We start from the raw sequence: 27656 nt of genomic DNA, 5'->3' as shown, positions 1-27656 counted from the left end.
TCTATAAAGTTTAGCTCCAAGAACTGACTACCACTGATAATCATATGTTAAATAAAATGGAAAGTGGTCTCCTACATTGTATTTTCGACTCAAATACTGAAAGCAAAGGAAAGAAAGGGACAGCTGGAGTAAACCATGAATACTTCACTCTTCCCCCAGGAGTCATGCCTTTTGGGGGCACTTACCTCTTAACAGTGCATTTATAATACTAACCTTGCAGAGCCTCTCAAGTCCTTAAATTCTATATTGAGAAGAGGCAAGAAGTTGCTTTTACAGAATGGACATGTTGTATTCAAATTGGAGTCATCTGCCGTCCACCCAGCCATAATTTCTTCATCATAAACGAGAGCTCCACAAGCTCTGCACTGGGAACAGCTTGACATCAGAACCTAAGAGGACAAAGCGCGGACACTGAGAACCTCCACGGGAACATTCATCTCCACTCTCTTGAGACAAACAGAGAAGTTTATTTTGTTGATCAAATTTGGAATTAACAGTTCGAATTACTTTATAGGTAAAACTATCAGTTTATTGCCTTGCTTATATAAGATATGAAGCAAATTCAACAAAATGACTTATTTTATTATTCTCTCCACAAGTGTATCACAGAATTCTGTTAAATGCCATTCTGAAATAAAAAGTTTTGTTGTTGTTCGTGCCCTCCAGTCGATTCCAATTCCTGGCCACCCTGTGTACAGCAGAGCAGACCCCTGCCCGGTCTTTTTGTGCCATCCTCACCTTCCAACACTCTATCAGACAGTGCTCCGCTGGTATTCATAAGGTTTTCACGGCCAATTTTCTCTGGAGTGGCCAGGTCCTTCTTCCTAGTCTGTCTACTCTGGAAGCTCCACTGAAACCTTGTCTACCATGGGTGACCCTGCTGGTCTTTGAAATAGCAGTGGCATAGCTTTCAGCGTCATGGCAACAAGCAGGCACCACAGTTATGACAACTGACAGATGGGTGGTGTGGTTCCCTGACCGAGAAGTGAACCTCGGCCACAGTGGTAAAAGGGCAGAATCTTAACCACCAGACCACCAGGGCTGGCTAAAAAACATGTTCACGGCCACTTTATCACTGGCAGGATAAAGAACTTTTACCTCCATTGCACAGTTCTGATAGATGCTAGACAGGCTGGTGTTTTGAGAAGAACCATGGTCTGATTTTTCAAAGTCCTGCCCTTTTACGCCTTTTGGAAATGGAAGTTCACCTAGAGAGAAGTAAACATAACAACATATTATGTATGAGAATATTCTTTTTCTTTGGAAATGCATACTAGAGTATTTACAGGGAAGTATCATGAAGTCTGTAATTTATTTTCAAATGGTTCAGTATAAAAATGTACGTATGTATATATAAAGATAAAGTTAACAATGGTTAACTAAATCTAGGTGGAGAATATGTGATTGTTCACTATTTGATTCTTTCAACTTTCTAGGACATTTGAAATTTTTCATAATAGAAAGTTGGAGAAAATGAATAGAATTACAATTTTTAAAAATAACAGAGAGCTAAGAAATTTCAGTGATACAGCCCAGGGACTCTCAAACTGGTATACATCTTATTCACCCAAACAGCTGATCAAAAATACACATTTCTAAGGTCCCATCCCACAGATTCAATCTCAAAAGTTTTAGCCTAGGGCCTGTACATTTGTATATATTTTTAAGTAAATTTCCAGGTGATTTTGATACATACTAAAGTTTGAGAACTAATGATATAATCCACAAGTATACAGATATAAAAATAAACTCATATAAAATAACAGTGATAGTATGGTGTGGCCATATTAAAAATCTATCAGACCATGTCAAAAAATGGGGCTTATTGTGTGTGTGGTGGGGAGAGGGAAAGGTATGGGCATATAAAGGTGAAGAGAGGACGATGCTTCCCATACCTGCTGAGTAATGCAGTCTTCCTACGTCTCCACTGCTGCTGCTACTGCCGAGGCTTGTGTTGCTCTGGGTAAGTTCACTGGGGACCAACCCTGAGACATTCATGTTAGGTGATATATTCTCCCCCAAGATATGGTCTTCGAGACCAGCTGGGAAGCTGTAATCTCTATTAGTTTCCTCCTTTAATTGAAAAGAATAAAACCCCACATATATAAATAATACCTTCCCCAATGAGAATATATTCACTCCACCCTTTTCAGAATTAAACTCCTCTACAGTCCTTAAATAAATCATCATCGACCCCCCCCCCCCCCCCCCCGCCTTTTTTCTTGGTGAGGAAGATTGGCCCTGAGCTAACATCCATGCCAATCTTCCTCTAGAAAATAGAAAATTTAAAATTTTCTATGTGGGATGCCTCTACAGCATGGCTAATGAGTGGAGTAGGTCTGTACCCAGGATCTGAACCCACAAACCCTTGCCACTGAAGCAGAATGCACAGAACCTTTTTTTTTTTTTTAAGGAAGATTAGCCCCGAGCTAACATCTGCCGCCAATCCTCCTCTTTTTGCTGAGGAAGACTGGCCCTGAGCTACCATCCATGCCCATCTTCCTCTACTTTATATGTGGGATGCCTACCACAGCATGGCTTGACAACCGGTGGGTACGTCTGCACCTGGGATCCGAACCGGCAAACCCCGGGCCGCTGAAGCAGAACATGCAAACTTAACCACTGTGATACCACGCCGGCCCCAGAATGCACAGAACCTTAACCACTTGGCCATGGGGCCAGGCCCTCACCACCTAATTTTTCAAAACCATGAACCCTTCTCACTATTATTTGGAATTTCCCTTCCATACTCAGAGACATTCAAGCAATGACCTATAATACTTTAAGACTGTGTTGTGCCCCTGGTGTATATTAGAGGTGTGGAGTGTCTCTCAATAGTCAATATCACAAAATGAAGGAGCTCTAGGAGCTCACCGTCTCCAACGCAGTCAGGGATCCCAGCACAAGTAAAGTAGGGACATCAGGGTCAGACAGCCAGACTGTGATCTTGGGTCCCCATCACTTATTAGGCATGTGACCTTGCAGAAATTATGTAACTTCTTTAACTTTTAATTCTATCATCTGAAAAATATGGGTACTACGAGTCCTTTAAAATTAGGTCGTTGTGAGAATTTCAGCTGGCAATATGATAGTTCAGAATAACAACCATTAGGTGTAAAATAGGAATAAAGTTCTGAACACTGTCATTCTTAACCACTGTTGGTTGTTGATGCTTTAGTTTAGACAGAAAACATTTCAGTAAGCAGTTTCCCTTTTGACTTTTGCTTTAAAGAAGACAGACTTGTGTCTTTCTTGTTATAAAACCATGTCAAATGATAAAAAAATGAAATATAGATATGCGAAATAGGAAATAAAAGCACTTATAATACCAACACCCACAGACTACAACCAAAATCTTGATGTATATCCTTCGAGCCATTTTTAAATATGCATACATATTTTTACAAAATAGGATATTGTTTTTTAACCTATTCTCATGTAATTAATTTTGTCATTAAATCCTTTACATTATTTAAACCTCTACAACCTAATCCAATTTACTGATGTACTATTTAGGTATTCAGTAAATCTATTTCTTAAACATTCAGAATGCTTTAAATTTTGATGAATTCCCTTGAGCTGTTTTTACACATACCCCTAATTATTTCCTTAGATTAAATTCTGGATAGCAGTTATGAACGTTTCATAGACTTTTTATCCATTCCTTCATTTGAAAATATTTAGGAGGTATATCCTATTTGCTTCTGCTGGGCACTGGCACCAGGGCTTTAGCAAATGAAAAGAATAGAAAGATTACGACCTGTGACCACTTGGAATTTACAGTCATGTATTCCAAGTCCAAATTACTCTGTAGAAAGTCTTTTATTTTTTTAACACTGTTAGATACAACTTCAAAAATAAAATGGCTCATTCTTGGGTTTTTAAAAAAAGTAATGTCAAGTTAAGACACTTGGAGCTACCTTATTTCATCTTAACTGAACTTGTAAGCTCTTTAAATTCAAAATGCAATTTGTAGGGCCAGCCCGGTGGCACAGCGGTTAAGTTTGCATGTTCCACTTTGGTGGCCCGGGGTCCGCTGGTTTGGATCCCGGGTGCGGACATGGCACTACTCATCAAGCCATGCTGTGGTAGGTGTCCCACATATAAAGTAGAGGAAGATGGGCATGGATGTTAGCTCAGGGCCAGTCTGCCTCAGCAAAAAGAGGACGATTGGCAGCAGATGTTAGCTCAGGGCTGATCTTCCTCAAAAAGAAAAAAAATGCAATTTGTCTTATAATACTCAATATTGTACTTTTAATTCAGTTATCGGTTTGCCTATTCACAATAGCCACGATGTGGAATCAACCCAAGTGCCCGTCAACTGATGAATGCATAAAGAAGATGTGGGGTGTGTGTGTGTGTGTGTGTGTGTGTACACACACACACAATGGAATACTACTCAGCCATAAAAAAACACAAAATCATCCCATTTGCAGCAACATGGATGGACCTTGAGGGTACTATGTTAAGTGAATTAAGTCAGATAGAGAAAAGATAAACACTGCATGATTTCATTCATATGTGGAGGATCAACACATGGACAAAGAGAACAGATTAGAGGTTACCAGAGGGGAAGAGGGTGGGGAGGTGGGTGAAAGGGGTAAAGGGGCACATATTTATGGTGATGGATAAAAATTAGACTATTGCTGGTGAACAAGATGCAGACTACACAGAAACTGATAAATAATAATGTACACTTGATATTACAGAGTTATAAATCACCATTATGACCTTAATAAAATAATCGAAAAAGTGGTTTGCCTATTCCTGCAAATACTATACAAGTCTTATTTGTCTAATTTCATTTCCTGTGTCTCCACCTCCTATTTAGAACTTTAGCCATCTGAAATCGACTATATCATCTTGAAAATATATGATGTTTTAAGCCTCCATGCTTTTTCACATTATTCTCTCAGATGCACCTTCTGCCACCATATCACTTTGACTAACCCAAAATTTCAAATTTATCCATCAAAACCCAACTTAGATATCACCTGCTTTGTTCTTTTTGGACAGCTCCCCACCAGAACCTCTTCTAAGATAACTGCTCCCTTCTTTGCTACTATAATGGGTAAGAGCATGGACTCTAGAGCCAATCTCCCAGACTGTAAATTCTAGTTCTGCTGCTTGCTAGTTGTGGGCCCTGGGGAAGCTAACCTCCCAGAATCTCAGATACCTCATCTATAAAATGGGGATAACATCAGTACCAACCCATGGAGTTGCTATGAAAATTATATATATGTACAAAAATATTCCTAAATCAAAATTGATATAAAGCTTACGACAGAACCTAGGACATAGAGTTATAATAATAATAGTGAACATTTATACACGTCTGTCTTTTCTACCAGATTACAGTAACTAAGTACTATATAACGCTCTGAACACAATGGTGAAATTGTAATTAATTTTTTTCAATAAAACAAATAAAATTTCTCCACTTCTATTTTCATAAAAAGACCTAGTGATTAACTCTCTTTACAATGATTTTTTAAAAGAATTAGCAGTTTTTGTTATGCAGTATGAAATCTATGGATCAAGTTATAGAATGACTTCATATATACTAAAGAGATAATGCAGGTAAAAGTTATTTAAAAAGTGAAGTGCTATGCAAATATAACACAGCATTATTATTAAGTTCAAACACTAATCATCAGTGATTTCAAAGAAATCAACTCAAAGTGTTAGTTTAGACTGATTTATGGAATTATGAAGTAGTCCTGATTTTCTACTTCTTCATTATTAATTTCCATACATGTATGTTCAAGTCATTTCAAGAAAGAAATAGGATATGCATAAAATTTTAAAATATAAAAACCAAAGTTACCAGAAATCTCTAAATAATAATTTATATATAAGAAAATACTACAAACATTCCACTATCAGATTGACTTACACACATAAAACATTCTTACCTCATCGTCTGAGTAGCTGTAAGCTGACGCCATAGCTACCCACATCTTACTGGCTACTGTTGCTGCTTGTTTCATACCAGATTTTAGGACATCGATCTTGGGCCCTGAGAGTATATTATCCAGCTTTAGCCCGGACAAAGAGTTGACCACAGAACCCAACGAGCCATGTGGTGAAGAACGCACCAGTGCTGATAAAGAAGTTGAACGTTCTTTCTGACCTCGCGAGGGAGTCTGCTGCTTGAAACGCCCAGTAGGTGTTTTAGACCTCGACACTGCAGGGGAGCTCTTTTCACTTTCAGGAGCTTCCTGTGCTGGTGGCCCATGATCTAAAGGTAGGCTTGATCTCCTCTCTAAAGGGCGACTAAAGGCAGTCGCAGTGCCAGACTCTCTGTTTCCTTCTCTGTGTAATTCCATACTAGAAGACTTGCTACCCAGGGGACTCTTCAGGTTCATATAGCTTTCAATTTCATCAGCCAGATTACGTGCAATAACTGGAGAAAACAACTTATCTTCAGAATCAGGAGTTTTTTCTCCTATACATTCAGTGGCTAAAAGAGACAAAGGATCTAGCCCAGTTTCAACATCTTCCCTCTCAACAGCTTTAGCAACACCACATAAACTACTCCTCTTATTTATTAGATCTTTGGATCCTGCTTTCAAGTCTCTAGACTGATTACTGTCACTGTCATTTTGTAGACTGTCATATGTATCCTTTGTCATAGTACTTTCAGCTACACTGTCATCAACCACAGGTTCTAGGAGCTCTTGGCTTTCCTCAAGCATCTCTAACACCAAAGATCTGTGCTCGGAATCCCAAGCGTTTTCAGACACACGAGTCCTAGTATCAGCGAGATGACAGCCAACACTCTCAAAGCTATGGGTTCTTGCAATATGAAGTGGCGAAGTCTTAGGACACGTCAACGCTGCCGTGAGAATCTTGGCATCTGCTCCCATCATGATAGCCACTTCACTTGAATTCAAATCCAAACTGCTCTTCTTAAGTAACATTCCTGCGCGACTTTCAGAACTAAAACTACAACTCCTCTCTGGAAAATGCTTTTGTCTTTTTTCTCCTATATCACCATTCTTGAGACTAGTAACTTCACCAAAGACTGCATCTTCAACTGGATCTTCAGGAGAAAACAGCATGTTCGATGTACTACCTAAAACACAAAGTACAATATTAGAATAAATCTCTATTTTCTGATGTAACTTTTTTTTTTTAAAGATTTTTTTTTCCTTTTTCTCCCCAAAGCCCCCCGGTACATAGTTGTAGATTCTTCATTGTGGGTCCTTCTAGCTGTAGCATGTGGGACGCTGCCTTAGCGTGGTTTGATGAGTGGTGCCATGTCTGCACCCAGGATTCAAACGAATGAAACACTGGGCCGCCTGCAGTGGAGCACGCGAACTTAACCACTCGGCAACAGGGCCAGCCCCTTCTGATGTAACTTTTATAAAAATGTTTATTTTCTGATTTTTGAAAGTGATACATACTGCCAGTGAAACATTTGGAAAGTTTAGAAGGTATACAGAAAAAAGTGCTAAAAACTCTCCATTCAACTCTGAATCCCACAGATAACACTTTAATGTATAATCTGCCTTTCATCTTCTATGCATACACACATACATTTAAAAAGATCATGCAATATATGCTGTACTGTTCACTAAAATATATCACATTTATCAATAAATATAGCAGTCTTTTACCCTTTGCTACCATGCATTTTTTCCCACTCTAAGATGAAAAGCTATTTCCTATTTGAATCACTATCAGAACGTAACACTACCCATTCATATTTAGGATTCTCATTTGTTTTTTGAAAAGCATAATGACTGGGGGATTTAGGGGAAAGTCTTTGATAAGGTCTTTTCTTTTAATCTTCCAAATAGGTAGCAACTAATAATCATAATCATACCAATTAAATAGAACTAATGATAAGCATTTAGAGATATTTTTGAAATTTTTAGCAGAATTACATCAACTTATTTTACACCTCCAAAATTTGTACCTCCTTTGAAAACTTTTACCAATATTTGAGAAACAGATCTTTGCAAATGTACTGGTTCTCACAGTACTTTCAGGAATTTAGTGGCACATTCTGTTCAATTTTAAAATAAATTTGACTGCTTGATATATTAGCAAAGACCCATTACCACCTCATTCTTTCTTAATAGAATAAATCTTCGTAGATCAAGATGTAATATGGAGGGGCTGGCCCTGTGGCCAAGTGGTTAAGTTCATGCAGTCCGCTTCAGTGGCCCTGGGTTTCACTGATTCGAATCCTGGGCACAGACATGGCACCACTCATCAGGCCATGCTGAGGCAGTGTCCCACATGCCACAAACCAGAGGCACTCACAACTACAGTATACAACTATGTACTAGGGGGCTTTGTGGAGAAAAAGGAAAAATAAAATCTTAAAAAAAAGATGTAACAGATGAAATAAGATGAGTAAAAAGAGAAGGAAACACAGCAGTCCTCAGACCCTGTCTATTTCAGTATTCTGAGAAAATTCTAAACCTTTGATGAAGAAAACTCTGCCCTTTTTCTATTCCTGCCATCAACAGGTTGGGAAAATGGGATACAGACCATATATATCAATTATTTTTTCAAAAAATCTTTAGCTCCACCTTTCAAGCACTAATTACCCAACAAAAATAAAGTGAACTTGGTATCACAGTAAATAAAACAAAGAAGACTTTAGGAATAAGGAGTATTTATTTCTACATTGATTTAAGAAATTGAGCAAATTAATTTCTATAAAGTCATACAATAGATACACTTACAGACAAGACAGTAGACTGTAGAGAAGTCAAGTGTAGCTACTACTGATGAAAGGCAAAGGACACAGGCCAATCTCATTGTCCTCTAAAATCACATACTTAGGGTATATGCCTTAAGGGTACTTGGGAGGCCTACAACATAACTGATAGCAGTAATCTCAAATTCAAAGGAGTCACATGCAACAGTTATTCATTACAAATACTTAATCACAAATAAGAAGCGGCTCAGGGTGCCTATAATAACCGGGACAAAATTAAAGACCCACTGGTCTTTCTGTAGAGAGTAAGTGATGGGAATCTTTTTCTTCCATTTCCCATCAGTGATGGAAACTCTGTTGCCACACATATGCCCTCTGGAATTCAATCACATCACTGCCTCTCTGTCCTTTTTTTTTCTTTTTGTGAGGAAGATTGTCACTGAGCTAACATCTGTGCCAATCATCCTCCATTTTATGTGGGATGCTGTCACAGCATGGCGTGATGAGCAGTGCTAGGTCCATGCCCAGGATCTGAACCTGCAAACCCCGGGCCACTGAAGCAGAGTGTGTGAACTTAAGCACTACTCTACCAGGCTGACCCATCTCTGTTCTTGAAGAGTATAGGAGGCCCTACAGTCTTCTCTCATTATCTACCATGAGAAAGAGGGACCAAACTGAGAGCAGGCACTGCAACAAGAAAGATATTCCAAATAACACACACGCTAAATACTCCTTTCAAAAGTTAAATATCTTTAACAACTATTTTACACCTTCTTCTTTAGCCCATTTGTAGGATTCAAACTTACTTCTGGGTCTTTAGCACGCTCATTATAACTAAGTTAATTTAACGTCATTAAAGGCACAAGTATATCTGTCGAAGTATATTTTAAATATTTAATAAGAAATATGTACAGACTCACCAGTGCTACTCTTCCTGCCGCTGATGTCAAACACACCAGAAGGAGCTTTCACGATACTGCTGCCCCAGGCAGGAGGCTCAGTAGGGCTCTGTGGCTCGGCACGAGGCTGTGAATGCTTTGCCACAACAGCAGAGACATCACACACCTCTGGGAAAAAACATTTGGATGTTAGCATTCCTAGTTTTGCCAAAATTGAACAGAAACCATATATTGATTTTTACGTATTTTTTTCCCCCAAGCGAGGGTGAATGCATGACTATTTTATGACTGATTTATTGTGTTTGATTTACTTTATGCCATAAATGTTGCCAGTATTGACTGGAATAACTGCTTTATTTTAGCATTCAGTAACCCTCACTTGGGCGTTCTTGAGTGAATACATGAACGCCTTGACTTTTTTTTGTTTTTAACAATTGGCCCCTGAGCTAACAATTCTTGCCAATCTTTTTTCTTTTTTTTCTGCTTTTTCTCCCCAAATCCCACCAGTACATAGTTGTATATTTTAGTTGTGGGTCCTTCTAGTTGTGGCATGTGGGACGCCGCCTCAGCATGGCCTGACGAGCGTTGACATGTCCGCGCCTAGGATCCGAACCAGCGAAACCCTGGGCTGCTGAAGCGGAGAGTGCCAACTTAACCACTCGGCCACGGGGCTGGCCCCAAGGGCTTGGCTTTTAGTTACATTCCTCATCACCTGTCAAACAGGAGCAGGGCTTGCTTCTGCATAACTCTGGAGCATAAAATAAACGGCATTATTAAAGGAAGTGTACTTTTGTGTAAGAGGATGGGAAGAACATCTTATTACCAGAAAACCAAAATATTCTTCCATATTTCCATAAAGTGACTACTACAAATCATTTCTACCTCAATGAGCCCCATAAAAAAAACCAAGAAAACCACAGACTATATTTAACCTACCAATGAAAACTATCCACTTAGATTATTTGAAGGACTTCTAGCGAAAGAGCATTTTAAAATAAGAGGGGCACTGGAGTACAAGTTTGACGAATCAAAGTTTAGTCCTGGTTCTGTCACAAAGTAGCTATGTAACTTTGGCTCAATGGGTCACTGTTTCCTACAAAATTGAGGGTTGACCTAAAGAGTCTCTAAAGGGCTCTTAAATTCTAAAATTCAGAAACTACCAAAGCATATCATTTATAATAGTACATAGTATCTTACAAGCCCAGACCTTACATTTCTGGAAATTAACACCAAAATTATCAAAAAGACTTTTAATTAATATAGGTATTTTTTGAAGTAAAGCTAGTAAATATCGGTACTTAACCTTCTGTTTGCACTTTTGTTTTAGTTATCAATTCTCTTGCTATTTGTTCTTCAGGCACATGAATTTCTGCATCATCCTTTATAAGTTCATCCTTAGACCCATAGCCTTGGTCAGACTGACCACCTGTTAAAAAGAATGCAGGCTCACATATAAATGTTTTCATATACTTACAGTCCAGCTATAAAATGTCAAAAGAAAATTCCACTGAGCTACACAATTAAACTGAGAGAAAAAGAAGACAAGAAAGCTCACAAAGCACATAGAACATTTTAAAACAATGATAAGAAGCAAAGAACAGCAGAAACAGGAACATCCATTACATATTTGGAAGCACTGAACCTTAATTTCCTCATCTATAAATTAATAGATTTGGACAACATGTTCTGAAAATTTTCCTTTGGAGTGTGTCTATAGAAGGTTACCTTTTGTATAAGAAAGAGGAAATCAAACAAACATTTATCTGCTTACTTTTTCAAAAAGAAATGTAGAAATAATAAGCCAGAAAACAATATAACTGGTTACCCACAAGGGGAGGGGGGAAGTAGGATGGAAGGGATAGAGAGGAAACTTCTCTGAATGTGGCTTATTGTATTGTTTTTATTTTTGAAAATGTATTAACTTCTACGTATTCAAAAAAATTAAATCAACAAAACCGGAGACGGGGGTAACGCAAACAGAAACAAAGGAAACCAACTGTACTTCACAGGAATAACAGAACCACCCTGAAAGGACGGGGGGAGGACTAATCCAAGTCACTTTTGAAGACATTATTTTGAATATATATCCTAAGCCTGGGCAGGTAACAGTCAAATCCTGGACTTCTTAGGAGGCTTGTTTCTCACAGGGGAATGGGTGCAGCAATTCTGAAATGATTTTATGTGTAGGACTGAGCAAATGAGTAAATGTGATGATGTTGTTGGGAGCCAAGATTCTTACTACGGAAGAACAGAGATTTATAAAAGAAAATGGAATGAGAGAAGGCAAGGAAAAACCTGTGGGGTTGATTTGGAATTGGACGTATTTCTGAAATATATATACATATGTTCTAGCTCTGCTGAAAAAGTTTAGAAGCAGTAATGCCCTAGTACTGGTAAGCACACCTAAAAGCCAGATCTTGGTTTCTAAAATCTATTGCCTACTAAAAGGAACTTGGGATCCTTGAAGAAATGGCTGATTCCTGAACTCAGGCAGGGAAGGTACAAGAATGAACCAGGAACATTTTGTTGTGCAAGAAAGGAAGTGCTCAAAAACATGATGGGGGCATGTCTAAAGGCCATACGATAGAATACCATCTTATAAATGTGGAAGGAAGATAGAGCTGGCAAAATCTCCACTTTATGACCATCATAGTAAAGATTGGTTCAGACAAGAATCATCAATGGATGCTAAGTTTAAAAGGGAAAGTGTGATGAGAGAGAGGAGATTATTGCATAGTCTCAGAGTGTCTCTTCACAGATAGCTTATTATCTGTCTGCAAGGGGGATAATAGTAACTAAGAGAAAGCAAACACTGAGACCAGGTGATAAAAATTAACATCACCAATGAGGGGCAGACAGACATTGTTTGCCTCTGGGATGTGATAATCTGAAAAGGATACATCATCACTTTCGTAGCAGAGCCATATGTGCATAACCTAATCTAACCACAAGGAAACATCAGACAAACTCAAACTGAAGAGCATTCTACAAAATAACTGGACTGAATTCTTCAAGAAGGTCAAAGTCATGAAAGACAAAGGGTGAGGAACTGTGCCAGGTTAAAGGAGACCAAAGAGAGGGAGTTAAAGTACCACAAATTGACAAAATTGGAATACAGACTACAGACTAGTATAGTCTACTATAAAGACTAAGACTACTACAGATTAAAGTAGCCTATCAACATTTCCCTGAATTTGGTAACTATACTATGGTTAGATAAGAGAAAATACCACTGAAGTATTAAGAGGTAAAAGGGTAAGATGTATGCAACCTGTTCCTACATGATTTTGAAAAATGTGTGTATGTGCATAGAAAGAGAATGATACAGCAGATGTGGCACACACAGACTAAAGCAGATAAAAGTCATTCCAGATTCTCTACTATTCCTGCAACAGTTCTGTATGTTTGAAACTATTTCAAAATAAAGTTTTTTAAAAGTCTATTTTAGCTTTAAAGTTTTATCATTTAAAGCCAAAACTAAGACCAGTTACAAGAGAATCATTATAAAGGATGTCAATGAAAAACACATAAAACAAAAAATATAGTGCCTTCCACTCTCTACCACTTGTTACACTGCCAGTCAAACTTCGGGTGTGCCATATAACAAAAGAGATAAGCTTTTTTTTTTTTTTTGCTGAGGAAGATTCACCCTAAACTAATGTCTGTTGCCAATCTTCCTTTTTGTTTAAGGAAGATGTGCCCTGGGCTAACATCCGTGCCAGCCTTCCCCTATTTTGCATGTGAGTCGCCACCACAGCATGGCTGTTGACAAGTGGTGCAGGTCCACAACTGGGAACCAAACCCAGGCCACCAAAGCAGAGTGCACTGAACTTAAAACACTAGGCCACAGCGCCAGCCCCAGAGCTAAACTTCTTTAAATACTGCTATTTAGAATTAATAACTTCAGTCACTTTTTTATTGGACCCCTCAGAAAGTCTGGTAAAGCATCTGGCACCATGAAATGAACACTAGACTGGGAACTGAGTAAACTGATTAAATCCAGATCTGTCTCCCAACAAGCTAAGTGACTCAGTATCAGGAACTAGCTGGAAAGACCCTACAAGATAATCCCTAATGAAAGGAGTAATTTAAGTATCTGGGCTGGAAGTCTTCAAAAGTATCAAATGACATCACCAGAAACTCTACAGAGACACAACAGTCACTATAAATTCAGTATCGGGGCTTCAGCCATTTGAAATGCTGCTAAAAATAAATACATGGAAGAGGGATGTGAAATTTCTTCTCCAAGTACTGGAATCTTTATACCAATTACCCAGGATTATAAGGAGATCATTTTTTTCCATTAAAGGATACAAGTGTAAAAATCTAGAGGAATAAAGAGAATGCTTATCTATTATTTTTTATTACTATTATTATTCCTGTTGAAATGGTGTCATACCACAAAATTATTTTCTTGGTTTTTCATAAATGAAATCCATTTCATCTATAAGTATTAGGAAAAAATACAGGAGGAAATAAAACAAGGTGGCTTTAAAATGAAAGTCTCATAAAAATTCCTATTTATTTGAAGAAAGTTAATTTACAAACAGGATTATAACTTACAGCCTTATCTTGACTTTCAATGATTTATACATACTTCCGTAATTATGGGGGTAGTTTTTAGCACAAGAATTCAGCAGATCAGTTTTAGCAAGCAAAAACCACCTCAACAGCTAGAATACTGAAAACTTTAATGCTCATAAAACTATTTAAAACAGTGATGCTACAAATCAACCTCAAAATAAGAATTATAACAAGGCATAGTATATTCCAAATAAGATAACAAATATGCTTTGCAAATTGATCATAAAACGTTAGTTGGATACTTTCAATAGTGCATATATGATTACACTTATCTGAAGGAGAAAAAGCCAAGAAAACTAAAATTGTTCTCCACTTGTAACAATACTTAACATACAACAAAAGGTCTCTCCCCCACCCTTGCGTGTCAGCAAAATTTAACCTAATAAATGAGAAATTACCTGAAGTGGTTAACATTCAAAGGTAGAATTAATGCACACGTGTATCCATAGCTTCATGTCATACAAGTCTGTCTGCACCCCACACCATGACAGCCAAGGACAAATGCAGCACCAAGAAACAGCACAGAGCAAAAAGCAGAGCAACAAAGAGCAGAGAAAAGGAAACTTCAGTCATTGAGACAAGTTCATCAGATGAAGCACAGGAATTAGACTCAGAATTCTTTTTAAAGAAAAGCTTGAGATATTAACAACACAACAACAACAAAAAAGAAAAACAACACAAGAAGAAGGATGTGCAACACACACATATCTGCTCAAGGTGCTACTTTAACTACACTTATTTCTAATTTCAGAGGCCAGAGGTTATGTCTGTAGCTTTGTATGTCAAAGTAGCTTCAGTAGTTTCTCAGATTTCAGAAAGCGTCATTTAAAGCAATAACTATGCAGAGAGAATACTTTTTCTCATGGTGTGTGAATTCTTTTCCTCTTTCTTTAACATTCATAATCTCAAATCTTTAATAAATATTTTCCACTTGATGAAAAAAGATTTGCAAGTTGTGCCACAAATATTCAAGTTCCTCAGCTCACATTCCTAACAACTATATGATATACTTTCACAAATTAATGACGAACAAATACAAAGAAGCACCATGCTAGAGCCTTCTGCACAGCAATTCAAAGTTAACTTCATACTCTAAGGAACACAGAGAAGTGATCTGCAATCAGAGGTGTAATTTCTTCCCTTATTCATACATAGTATTTTGAAAGTACTCATAGAGCACAAACGTGAGAAAGGAGGGCAGAAGTTTTTTTAAAGAGGAAAAACTTAACATGAGAGTAAGTGAAGGGTTAGTAAAATCCAGATTTTACTACCTGTGCTAGAGTGATTATCAATGGAATCAAGCCTGATTAAATCTCTGACGAAGACTGTGTGCTCCCCATTGTTAGCATCATTAGAACTATCCACGCTACCGTGGCTCACCGTGTCCCCATCACTTCCACCTGTGGCACTCTGAGGAGCTAAAGATAAGGACAACAGCAGTTCAATAACATGCGCATCGATATCTCTGAAACTAAACATGAATAACCTACAGTTCATTTAAAGTAACAGAACCCCTTCTAAATTTGTGGAGGTGAAACTAAATTTGGACTAAGGTAGTTTCTGTGTTTAGTTGTATACGAAAATATGAGCCAGAATTACTTTAAGTTTCTACTTCATCTAATTAAAAATTCACAGCCTATAAAGCTTATGGTTCAGCAAGAAAGTATCTTTCCAATCACATATATTACCTGATATTGAGGATACCTGTGACTTTTGCACGGTCTTTTTAAGCGGCTGCCTAAATTGTGCCAAGCCACGTACCACATTCCGTACCTTCGTCCATAAGAAGATACCACTGCGGGTACTGCTAGGCCATGGGCTCTCCAAAACTACCTAAAGACAAAATAGTGGTAAAAATAATGGTTATTAGGAATATTTGCTCTTTTAAAAAATACATAAATATATAATACATAAAGAATTATACCCTAGAACCTCCAAAAGAAGTTTCATGAATAATAAAAGGTATAAAAAATTATCAATCTCAATAAAGCAGCATATATTGCTTAATGTCAATCCTACTTACCTTATTATAATAACCATAAGTAATAGCATTTGGCTTTATCTTAGCAGTTTTCATTTCAAATAAAACTCTCACTGCTAAAACAGGATGACCCCAAAGTCCACAGAGCTGCATTACTACTCGATAGCACACCTAACAAAAAACAACATCCAAACATCAGTAGTTAGTCCATCTTGACTTGCAGAGATTTTTAAATGCCTTTATTCTTCTTCTCAAAGTTATTAAGCACTATTTTCTCCTTTGTTCTGATTTGAGAATCTCGTATATTATTTTAAAATCTATATATTAATGGAAGTACCAGCATTATTAACTATTTCACATAAGACCTATGTGCACGTGTGCCATTTATTTCAGTAACTAAGTTTACACAAAGAGAATGACTACTATTCTCCATAATTTGAGAAGGAATTCATTTTTTAAATCACAGATGATTAAAATAGCTTTCTCCCAAATCATGTTCTATATTCTATGCCAAAGGAATTCAAGATGGCACCTCCAGGATGCCTGTATAACAAAAAGGGTTCTGTAGACCCACATCTTAGAAAAGTATGAGAAGAAAGTTAAAATCACTGTACTATTATTAGCAAAGACTTTTCTGAGAACACGTGTTTACCAAGGAGAGCTAGATTTGATCAGAAGAGGACTCCTAAATTGGGAACTCCTAAAAGTTAGAATCTCACACATAGAAGACAATGGTAGAAATCATGAAGAATGATGAAACAGGAATCCCGAGGATCCCTGGCAAAGAGGTGAGCCAGTTTACAAGAACAGTGACAGGGAAGCCACAGACTACTACAGCTTAATCTGAAAATAAGGAAATAGACATATAGAAGATACTCTTCTTGGGGCTTGTAAAATGTGCTCTGCTTATGACAGAGTTGGTGAACAATACAGTGAGCATCATGAAGCCAAGCTGCTCTCTCTACTAAAGGGGAAAGTAGAAAGATTTGAGAAAGGATATCTTATTCAAGAGAACAGAAGAAACGAAATAGGAAAAGAGATCTGCAGAGGCAGAGGATCATGAGGAGGAGTACTAGGAAGCTAGAAGTGGAGAATAGAGTTTAGGAGCAGGAGGAGGTTGGAAACTGTTAGAGCAACTCTCTAAGGGACTAGGTTAAGGAAGTGTTAGGAAACGACATGAATCAGGAACAATTAAAGGAACTAGTAAGATATATGAAGTGAAGAAGAAGCACTGGTACAAGAGGGTTCTTCAAATAGCTAAAGAGTTGTCATACAAATGAGGGAGTAAACAGTTTGAGCAATTCCAAAAAAGCCACAGGGAGGTGGAACTGAGCTCAACATAAGACACACACACTTTCCAACAATTAGAACCAATTCAAACATAGGCAAGATCCCATATGTTACAGACCTTCTACAGAGCATCTCAGCTTTAGGTTGAAGTTGTACTAAAATATCTTTTTTTTTTTTTTTTAAAGGATTGGCACCTGGGCTAACAACTGTTGCCGATCTTTTTTTTTTTTCCCTGCTTTATCTCCCCAACTCCCCCCTCCTGTACACAGTTGTATATCTTAGTTGCAGGTCCTTCTAGTTGTGGGATTTGGGATGTCGCCTCAATGTGGCCTGACAAGCGATGCCACGTCCGCACCCAGGATCCGAACCCTGGGCCGCCGCAGCAGAGCAAGCGAACTTAACCACTCGGCCACGGGGCCGGCCCCATACTAAAATATCTTAAAGTCCTATTCAACTCTAAGATTCTGCGAGCCATGAAAAACAAATTCCTTTCTATGTCAAATTGGGATTAATCTGAAGGTTCTAAAACCATTCTAGACAATGAATTTATTCAGAAGTCTGCAAAGTGTTCCAATCTTTCAGGTTTACCCGTATAAGAGCTAGGGACCCAAATAAAGAAACAGTAATAATGCCAGGGATGTAATTTTTCAATTGCAGTATTCTGTTGCCTGCAACATAAGATCTTTTGGATGTCTGTGGTAGATAAAAGATGGCCACAAACTCTTTCCTCCTTCTCCCATTGAGAGGTCTATGTCTCTCCCCTTGACCTGAAGGGGAGGGGGTTCTGAGACTGCATGACCAATAGAATTTAGTTGAGGTGACACTGTACCAGTTTCTTGGCTTAAGACTTAAGAAACTGCCAGTTTCCACTTCCTCACTCTTGAAACAAATGCTCTTAGAGCTCTAAGCTATCATGGAAAAAGCCCAAGTACCACATGGAGAGGTCCTGAGACTACATGGAGGGAGAGGGGCCCACCTGAGCCCAGCCCTCCAGTCACCCATGCCAAGGTACCTGGCTGGTATTTGAGTTAAGCAGTCTTGGACCCTCCAGACCAGACCAGCCAGCAACTGATTATATCCAAGAGATTCCAGTTAATGCAATGTGAAGTGGAAAAATCCTTCCTGTATTCTCAGCAAATCAATAATAAGATCTAATAAAATGGTTATTTTAAGCCACATAAGTTCTGAGGTGGTTCGTTCCTCAGCAATATATAACAATATCTGTATGAAGGCACTGATGAGACAATGTTGGAATAAGCATGACACAAATATTTCATGTTCATTAAAAACTCAGTAAACAGTAAAATGCAAAATGCAATACACATTTTAACTTTAACTTAGCCTATGTGGCATATGCTACTTCTGGGTCTTCTAAAAGTTTTATTTTAAAACCTAGGTTATTACAACTTTTACAAACATAACATGTAGAACACAAAGCTGTCAAATGAAAACATTAAGCATATGAATGAGACAGTGGGTTCTAATGGAATGTGGACCTAAAAATTAAAACCACTTACTTGCTGGGTGGCCTTACGTGTGTGTCATTTCATCTAAGTTTCAAATTTCTTTCTCTGTAAAATGTAGCTAATATATAAATTGCCCCACAGAGTTGCTGGGAATACCGAAGGAAATAATGTACATGAAAATACTGTGAAAACTTTAATGTGTTCTTCTATGTGTAATCATTAAACAGATAAAATTCATCAAATACACCTAGCAAATATACGTTCTTAAGTTTTACAATAAACAAACATTTCTTCCAGTTGTAGAGATGTAATTATTTCAGGAGACTACAGATCTGTCAATCTAACTTGTTAGAAGTAGGAATACAACAAATTAACTTCCAAATTTTAAACTTCCTATCATGGTGTTTATTGGAAAATAGTATGAAAAAGTTTTTTAGCTTACTAGTCATAATTGCTGCATGTCAGAAAACAAGAGAATGTAATTATTTGTACCAGAGACTACCACAGAACGTTAATGCCTGTAGAGGAACAAACTTTTCAGGTAATTTGTGATATGTCCTATGAACTTATAACTTATCAAAGAAAATTAAGGATTGTGCTTTGAATTTAGAGTACAGTAACATAATATTTGCTCTCTCATACAGCATACTTTAAAACACTTTTAAAATGTTCTATGCTTTTCACAAAGTTAAAACACATTAGATATAAAAACTAACTCTATCCGAACAAATTTTTTCAAACACGAAAATGTATGAGGTACAAAAAACTGATTCTCATCAAGTACTTTTAATTTCCAAATAGTTTTATAAACATAGATGAGAGAAAATATTATCAAATATGACAACTGACATTTTAGTATTTGTTTTTTAAGTTTATCTTCTTATTTTAAAAGCTTTTAAAACATACAGATAACACTTAGAGAAAAATAAGTTTTAGTGTGCCCACAAGCATTATCAAATCTTAACATGGTACATGCTGTATTAATTTTAGATCTTTTTTATTTCAAAAAAGAAAAAAATTAGTTACTGCTGAAGCCTATAATGTGCCCCTCTTCAGTCCTATTTCTCTTCTATCCTTGTGCTCTCTCCTTCCCCCAGACATCCATTACTGTGAATTTTTAATTCAACTTCACTTTAAATTTTAATCTGATTCTAGATATCATTTACAGTTATTTTAACACCAAAAATAATTTTTGAAGGGAAAAATAGTAAAGAGAAAGGCTAAATAAGTGACTCAGTTTCTTCGACCATTAACTGGATGTTTTCACCACCTATCTCTTAGGATGGTTCTGAGGCTTAAGAGAGAACACATGTAAAACCCTGAGCACATTATTCACTCAGTGCTCGCTCTGAGCAGGTAATATTCGAGGCACGTAATGTACAAGAACTGATTTAACCCTCAGATTAACCATATGAAGAAGGTACTAACTATGATTATCTACATCACTGGAGTAATTTTGTCCTCCAGGGGACATTCAGCAACATCTGCAGACACTGTCGACTGCTATGGGGGGTGAGGTGGATGGCTACTGGCATATAGTCGGTAGATGCCAGGGGTGCCACTAAATATTCCACAATGTGAGGACAGGCCCCCAAAATAAATAATTATGGGGCCAAAACGTCCACAGTGCCAAGGTTGAGAAACTCAGATCTACATTTTCTTATGTGTAATCTGAAACACAGATAGGTTATACAACTCACCCTAGGATACAGGTCCTAAGTGGAGAGCCACTTACTAAAAGCCATTCTCTACTTGCTTCCTAACAAAGCTGTATTAAAAATAAAATGAAGGAAATACTATTTTCTATTTATGAAGGGCAAACAATCTGGTCTAAGTAAGGAAGTCTCTGCTTCATTCCAAAGCAGTAACTTTTAAATAATATGCTTAAAAATAAACAATAAGTACTACCTCTATGAAACAAGGAATAGATTTACCTTTCCCGCTTAATGAAAATACGTGAGGACACTTTAAACCACTGAGACCTAGATTTTATCAAAAATAAAACATATCTTTGTAACAATAACTCAATTTGTTATACTTGCCTCATCCAGTGGATCCACATCTGTTTTCCGCATCTTAATAAGGACATCATATGCCTGCTGAAGTGCTCTGACCTTAGGATGAGAAACTCTAACATAGGCTGGGAGACAAATAAACCATAAACTGTAACAATGACTGAAGAGACACTTGGCCCATTGTGGTGGATTTGTATAACATCTCTTTGCCAACTTATGAGCTGTTTTTATCTCCTAGAAAGAGAATATAAAACATTATGGTATTTACTAAAATTCTTTGGGGTGGGGGAAAAGTGAGAATGAAAAAGGAGAGAAAAATTTAACATAAAATTTGACCCTAAAATCAAGCATTTCATAGTGTTACTTTTGTGAGTGGCTTCTTAGTGCCACATGGTTTCTTTAACATTCATCTATAGAAGTACTTTAAACTGTAACTATCTTTTGGCAAGCATGCATCTCCTAATAGACTAAAAATACTTTAAAAGCAGAGATCACTCATATTTTTATAATATAATAGTTAGGCATCCTTTATATAGAAGGCACTCATATTTCACGATCAAAGGGATTAAACCATTTAGAGTTAAATGTCATTCTTGAAAAGTGATAGTCTCTCACTCTTCTTCCTGCTAAGAAGTTTAAGATGCCCTAGGCTATTTCCTCCCAAGATTTCTACTCTACCCTCCCTCACCATGGTCTGTGTTAATTCCTTCACTGACTAATTACTTATTAAGACCCATTCTTTTGCAGGAAAATAGTCTGAGAAAGATCATAGACTTTCTACCTAACAGTCTGACAGTCTTGTTTTCTACCTTTGGTTTTCATGCTGATTTAGGTAGAAGAGAGAACAAGGTAGCAAAATCACCTGCTGAGCTTTATCAAACCACATACTACCAGAAACTATAGAGCCTTCCAGACATGCCACACTACCATCATGTGCCTTGCACTAAAGACCCCTCTGCTGGGATGTGTTCTAAATAAAAGTATCCTGGCGTGTTAATTTTTCTTATGAACTCTATTTCCATGAGACTTGAAGAAATATTTGAAAATGCAGCCCCGTATTTGCTAAGATCTGAAGGTCCTTTTCTTTTCCAACTAGCCTAGAAAAAAAATTCCGGTGAAAATGAGATTTAAAGACTTAGCAAAATTCTCCCATTTTAAAAACTTCCCTTTATTAAGTTGATAACAGTAAAAAGAATATTTTCCCTTCTGACAATATTGAGAGAAATATGTACTTATAAAATTAAGGGACACCTCAGCTTACCTTGAGGATTTGGAGGAAATGTAAATGAATTGGTAAAACCTGAACTAAGAATTTCATTCTGAAATTTTCCATGTTTTGTAGACTCTAAAAATATCAGTATATGTTTAAAGGATATTTAATTTTAACTCACACCTAACCATAGCTTAACTCTTTATACCTAAATCAGGTATGGTATTAACGCATGATGTCTAGGTTGCCCTAAGTTAACTCCCTTTAGAACGCAATATTTGCTATAAAGTATATTTACATTAACCATGAGGGAAATGCAAGTTAAAATCACAATGAGATACGACTTCATACCCCTTAGGATGGCTATAATCAAAAAAACAAATAATAACAAGAAGTGACAAGCATGTGGTGAAACCAGGACCCTCACACACTGCTGGTGGGAATGCAAAATGGTGCAGCCACTTTGGAAAACATTTTGATAGTTCCTCAAAAGGTTAAACACAGAGTTACCATACGACACATCAATTCTACTTCTAGGTATTTACCCAAGAGAAGCGAAAACATACGTCCACACAAATACTTGGACACAAATGTTCATAGCAACACTAAGCATAATAGCCAAAAAGTAGGAACCAGCTATATATCCATGAATGGATAAATAAAAAGTGCTATATATCCATACAAGGGAATATTATTCAGCATTAAAAATAAATGAAGCACTGATACTTGCTGCCACATGGATGAACTTTAAAAACATTAAGCTTCTTTCACAAGGGAAAGAAGCCAGTTACAAAAGGTGACATGTTGTACAAATCCATTTATATGAAATGCCCAGAAAAGGCGAAACTATAGAGAAAGAAAGTAGATTAGTGGCTGCCGAGGGCTGTGGGGGATGGAGGAAGTTGGGGTTAACAGCTAAGGAGTGTGGGCTTCATTTCTGGGGTGACGAAAATGTTGTAAAATTGACTGTGGTAGGGGTTGCACACCCTATGAATATACTAAAAAATATCGAGTATACTTTAAATGGCTGAATTGCAGGGTATGTGAATTACATCTCAATCAAATTGTCTTTAAAAAAATATATTTGGTTCCCAATGATTCTCTTAAAGCATTCAAAAACTTCAGCCTCAATACTATAACTAGGGTTGTAAGAAATCTAGTTTAATTCATTAACAACCATAGTGGGCCATCAAACGGTTGCTGTGGGTGATAATTCTAAACTATGAGCTGCATATCACATATACATATTTTACATTTTAAATTAACATGTATTATATAAAGAATATCTGACCTGTTTAGTTCTCTTAGCCATGAGAGCCGGACTCTTTGCAATGCTATTCCCAGTAGGGTGTCTACTAAAACAAAGTTTCAACTCCTGCGGTCTGTCAAAAAGCTTAAGGTCCAGTCTTGGAAAGCATGTGTAACTAAAATAAAAAGCAAAAATAGAACTGCTGATTTAAAATACATTAACTCTTTATATTATTCCAGAATTTAGGTGAATATTTCTAAACCTCAAATGGTACCCAATACTATTCCCCAAAATCTTTATACATAAAAAAATTTTCTTTCAAATATCTATGATATAGTTATAAGACACATAGACTACCTACATGGAAACTGCCTCCTCCCCACTCTATTTATTTTCAACCAATCCCTGGAATGCAGAAAACCCTGGTATCTTACTTGACAGAAGAATTAATAATTCTTTCAATAGAACCCATCGTGTCCAATGATAATTTATATTAAAAAATAACAGTATACTTTGTAATTGTTTTTCTTCATAGAAGTATCTTGTATTGGCATTTAAAAGAAAAAATCTATAATATTTTTATTTTAGGGATATACCATAATTTAACCAATTCTTTATTGTTGGACATTTTTAGGTTATTTCTGAATTTTGGCAATTAAATATATTTGTACATATATCTTTGTGAATACTTTTACTTAATTTCTTAGGATAATGCCCAATTACAGAGTTTGCTATGGTCAATGTTTATCAAGAGAAGCAACATTATTATAATCACTATCAAATAATTTCCAGAAAGGTTATACTTATACTCACTGTAACTAGTAGCATAGCCTATCCTCAACTTGATAGATTATAAATACTTCTACTCATCATTTTGGTTTGCATTTCTTTGAATATTAGAAAATCTTAATATATTTTCATATTATTGAATATTGGGATTTCTTCTCAGAAATTGCCTACTTATTTCCCTTGGCCAATTTTCTCCTGGGAGATATTGCCTTTCCCTACTTGATTTACCTTGTTTGTCAATACCTGGATTCCAATGTACAGTGACTAAGCCAAAGTAAAAAAGAATTCTATAATTAAAATGCAATCAAAATAGTACTTAATAAAGCCACTCAATCCCAGGTATATACTCTTCATTCTTAAGCAGTCCTGGTGAGATTATATATTAATTCCATATTTTTGGAAGACATTTTATATTCCCTTTGACTCAGAAATTCTTTTAGGAATACAGCCTAATAAAATAACTGTGTATATACACAAAGATACAGATAGCAAAGAACTACAAACAAATCCACAGGAGACAAAACAAATCACAATAAATGCATGCAGTGTGATCATTCAAAATGATACGGCACAAAAATATTTATTGGCATGGAAAAATGTTCAGATTATTACAGGCAAACACAGGTTACAAAGAATGCGTACAAGATGAACTCATATTTGTTTTAAGTACGGTAAATGCAAATTTATGCAAAAAAGAGAAGATATACATACAATTGTTAATAGACATTAAGTATTGGTGTTAAAATTATGTGCTAGTTTTCTTTTGTTGTCTGATTTTCTAAGTTTATTAAACTACGTTTTATCATGATTATAACAATAAAGAGCAACCAAATACACTTTCAAAAATTTCTTAAGATTCCCATCCAAATTCTCCTTTTTAAATTTATTTGAATAAAGAATGTTTCCTGGTCCTCTACTTTTTTTCTCTGATATCTTACTAACACATAAGAATTTCAGTCTTTATACTGACAACAAAACCTCCAAAGGAAAGGGAAACCTCACAAAAGTAAATTTTTCTTCTTCAGAAATGAAATTTTAAAGATTAAAATATGGTTAGACGTTTAGGTGAATAGTGACCAATACCTGACTTCCCTTCCAACAAGGCTGTCTCATTCTTAAATCATAATACTTGGTAACATCTCCACAAAATATTCATCTCCATTAGTTCACTGAATAAATTTTGAAAATGATCTTCACAAATTATTAACGTACATATCTACTAATAATTGCAAAAGATCAAAATGAATTATTAAAGCTGTGCCCAAACAGCTCTTGAAAAAAATTCCTGTTACCTGTACTTCGGCGACAGGTCGTTTCCATCATCAGGAGGTGGCTCTGGTGGCATTATGAAGACAGTGTGTTCACTTTTCTGTGAATCATCTAGCTCTATCAATTTGGTATCTTCTGCTAAATCAAAATCAACCTGAAAAGAATTATTTTCTCCAATTAATTTGCATATAAGTAAAATCTAATTCTGAAATTTCAAAAGTTAAATTAAAAAAAATACCTTATCTGTTTTCTCTATGCCTTTATCAGGAAACAGCTTGAAAAGAAGAAAAGAATTCTTAGTGAAAATGGCTACTGTGAACTTAATAGAGATTTTCTTAAGTTCTTATTTTAAAAACTATCCTGTTTTGGTTTTTTTTCTTTTGCTGAGGAAGAGTTGCCCTGAGCTAATATCCATGTCAATCTTCCTCTTTTTTTTTTTTTTTTTTAAGTATGTGGGCTGCTAGCACAGCATGGCCGCCAACAGAACAGCATAGGTCTGTGCCCAGGGACTGACCTCAAGCTGAGGTAGTGGACCATGGTGGACTTAACCACTAAGCCCCCGGGGCTGGCCCCAAAACTACTTTTTTTTTTTGAGGAAGATTAGCCCTGAGCTAACATCCACTGCCAACCCTCCCCTTTTTGCTGAGGAAGACTGGCCCTGAGCTAACATCTGTGTCCATCTTCTTCTATTTTATATGTGGGATGTCTGCCACAGCATGGCTGGATAAGCGGTACTCAGGTCTGCACATGGGATCCACACTGGCGAACACTGGGCCACCAAACCAGAGTGCGTGAACTTAACCACTATCCCAACGGGCCTGCCCCAAACTATCCTTTTTTAATACTGGGCAAGACACTTCCCAATATATTTTGGGGGCCCTATACTATTAAATGGCTAAAGTATAATATTTCTCTTCTGACTATTAGGATAGAAAACAATTTATTTTGATTAGTTTTTTCATAAATCCTTCTTCACAAGTAAAAGATGGCCAGTCACAAAAGGAATCTGGCTTCTCAAATCAAAAATTTCATTATTATTAAACCCTTGCATTAGCGATTGATATTACCTAAACTTCCCTCTAACTGGATGATATTGGACTATCAATTTTATAAGTAAACAAAAATCTTGAATAGTTTTAATCACATCCTTTAATAGTTTAGAATCAGAGAAAATTATTCAAGGCTTCTAAAGCATACAAATCATTAGGAGTCCATAAAAATTACAATGTCATAATAAGCTACCTTTTTAGATACAAGTATCAAATTTTATATAATACATAGTTTGCATAAGCAATCAGCCCCAAGATCCACTTATTAAAAATAACTTTATTAAAAACAAGAAAAAATATGTGAGTCATGATTATCAAAAATCAACTTAAACTTCCTTAGGATGGCTGAGCAAAGCTTTAAAAGTTAACATATTACCAAATATCTTCCATTAGGACAAAATAAATCTATTAGCGAAAGTATCTGGAAAGATATTTAAAAAAGAGAACACAGGACTTTCATTGCTCATAAATCTAAACTTTTTTATAATGAAAAAGATAAGATTTTAGTGAAAAAGATAAGATTTAGGAGTTCAATAAAATGTTCTTTGTACTTAATAGTTACAAAACCAAAGTGAGATTCAAAGAGAACAATTAGCTATGTATGATAGAAACTAGATACTGCAAAGGAAGACGATTCTTATATTAAGCCCAGAATCGGACGCTCTTGTGCACGCACACACACACACACACCCCTATACTGTCTCCCTCAGATCATCGGGGCTAATAATGATGATGATGACAGAGGTAGCCAAACTGTTAAAGCTTTTTCTTAACACTGATATACTGTATAAGACAAATATTTACCTTTTCTATGCAGTCATCAAAAAATGCCAATCCGGTATCTTTATCACTTACAAAACTACATTCTTCAATGAAACGAATAAAAATCTGTGTTTTGGATAAAAGGGTGTAGAATTTTGTATAGGCACGATCTCGACTTTTTAAAAATCCTGAAGAAAACAAAATTACAATTAAATTCAAATTTTAAAGTAGAACTAGATGTTATATTAAACATTAAACTTATACATATCTGTATCATATTCCCTTGATATACATCACATTTATAGAAGCTTTTAGTAACCATGTTCTAGTAACCATAGCTTCTTCTGCCTGATTCACCCACAAAAACATTTAACTTACACTATTAACCTTTTCAGTGAAATCTGAATCTCTTAGAG

The 27656-nt window shown here is 36.4% G+C and overlaps 1 protein-coding gene across 5 annotated transcripts in view; it reads right to left on the bottom strand.

The window, feature by feature from the left end:
• DENND4C (DENN domain containing 4C) overlaps positions 1-27656 on the bottom strand; it is a 113901-nt gene that overhangs the window by 15628 nt on the left and 70617 nt on the right. For 4 of the 5 annotated variants that reach the window (XM_046664821.1, XM_046664819.1, XM_046664816.1 and 1 more), the window contains 14 exons: positions 27283-27428; positions 25668-25703; positions 25453-25583; positions 23414-23546; positions 20940-21146; positions 16184-16312; positions 15849-15993; positions 15432-15578; positions 10880-11002; positions 9598-9744; positions 5916-7078; positions 1896-2073; positions 1099-1208; positions 214-389 (listed from right to left, as the gene is read on the bottom strand). In XM_046664821.1, coding sequence (XP_046520777.1) covers positions 214-389; positions 1099-1208; positions 1896-2073; positions 5916-7078; positions 9598-9744; positions 10880-11002; positions 15432-15578; positions 15849-15993; positions 16184-16312; positions 20940-21146; positions 23414-23546; positions 25453-25583; positions 25668-25703; positions 27283-27428 — 2971 coding nt within the window. The remainder of the gene's footprint in view (positions 1-213; positions 390-1098; positions 1209-1895; positions 2074-5915; positions 7079-9597; positions 9745-10879; positions 11003-15431; positions 15579-15848; positions 15994-16183; positions 16313-20939; positions 21147-23413; positions 23547-25452; positions 25584-25667; positions 25704-27282; positions 27429-27656) is intronic. The other variant, XM_046664818.1, reaches the window with a different exon arrangement.

Source organism: Equus quagga, chromosome 6, assembly GCF_021613505.1.
Source record: "Equus quagga isolate Etosha38 chromosome 6, UCLA_HA_Equagga_1.0, whole genome shotgun sequence".
In the NCBI taxonomy this organism is placed as follows: Eukaryota; Metazoa; Chordata; class Mammalia; order Perissodactyla; family Equidae; genus Equus; species Equus quagga.
Note: the sequence above shows the minus strand (reverse complement) of the source record. Positions and strands in the feature narration are given on the sequence as shown.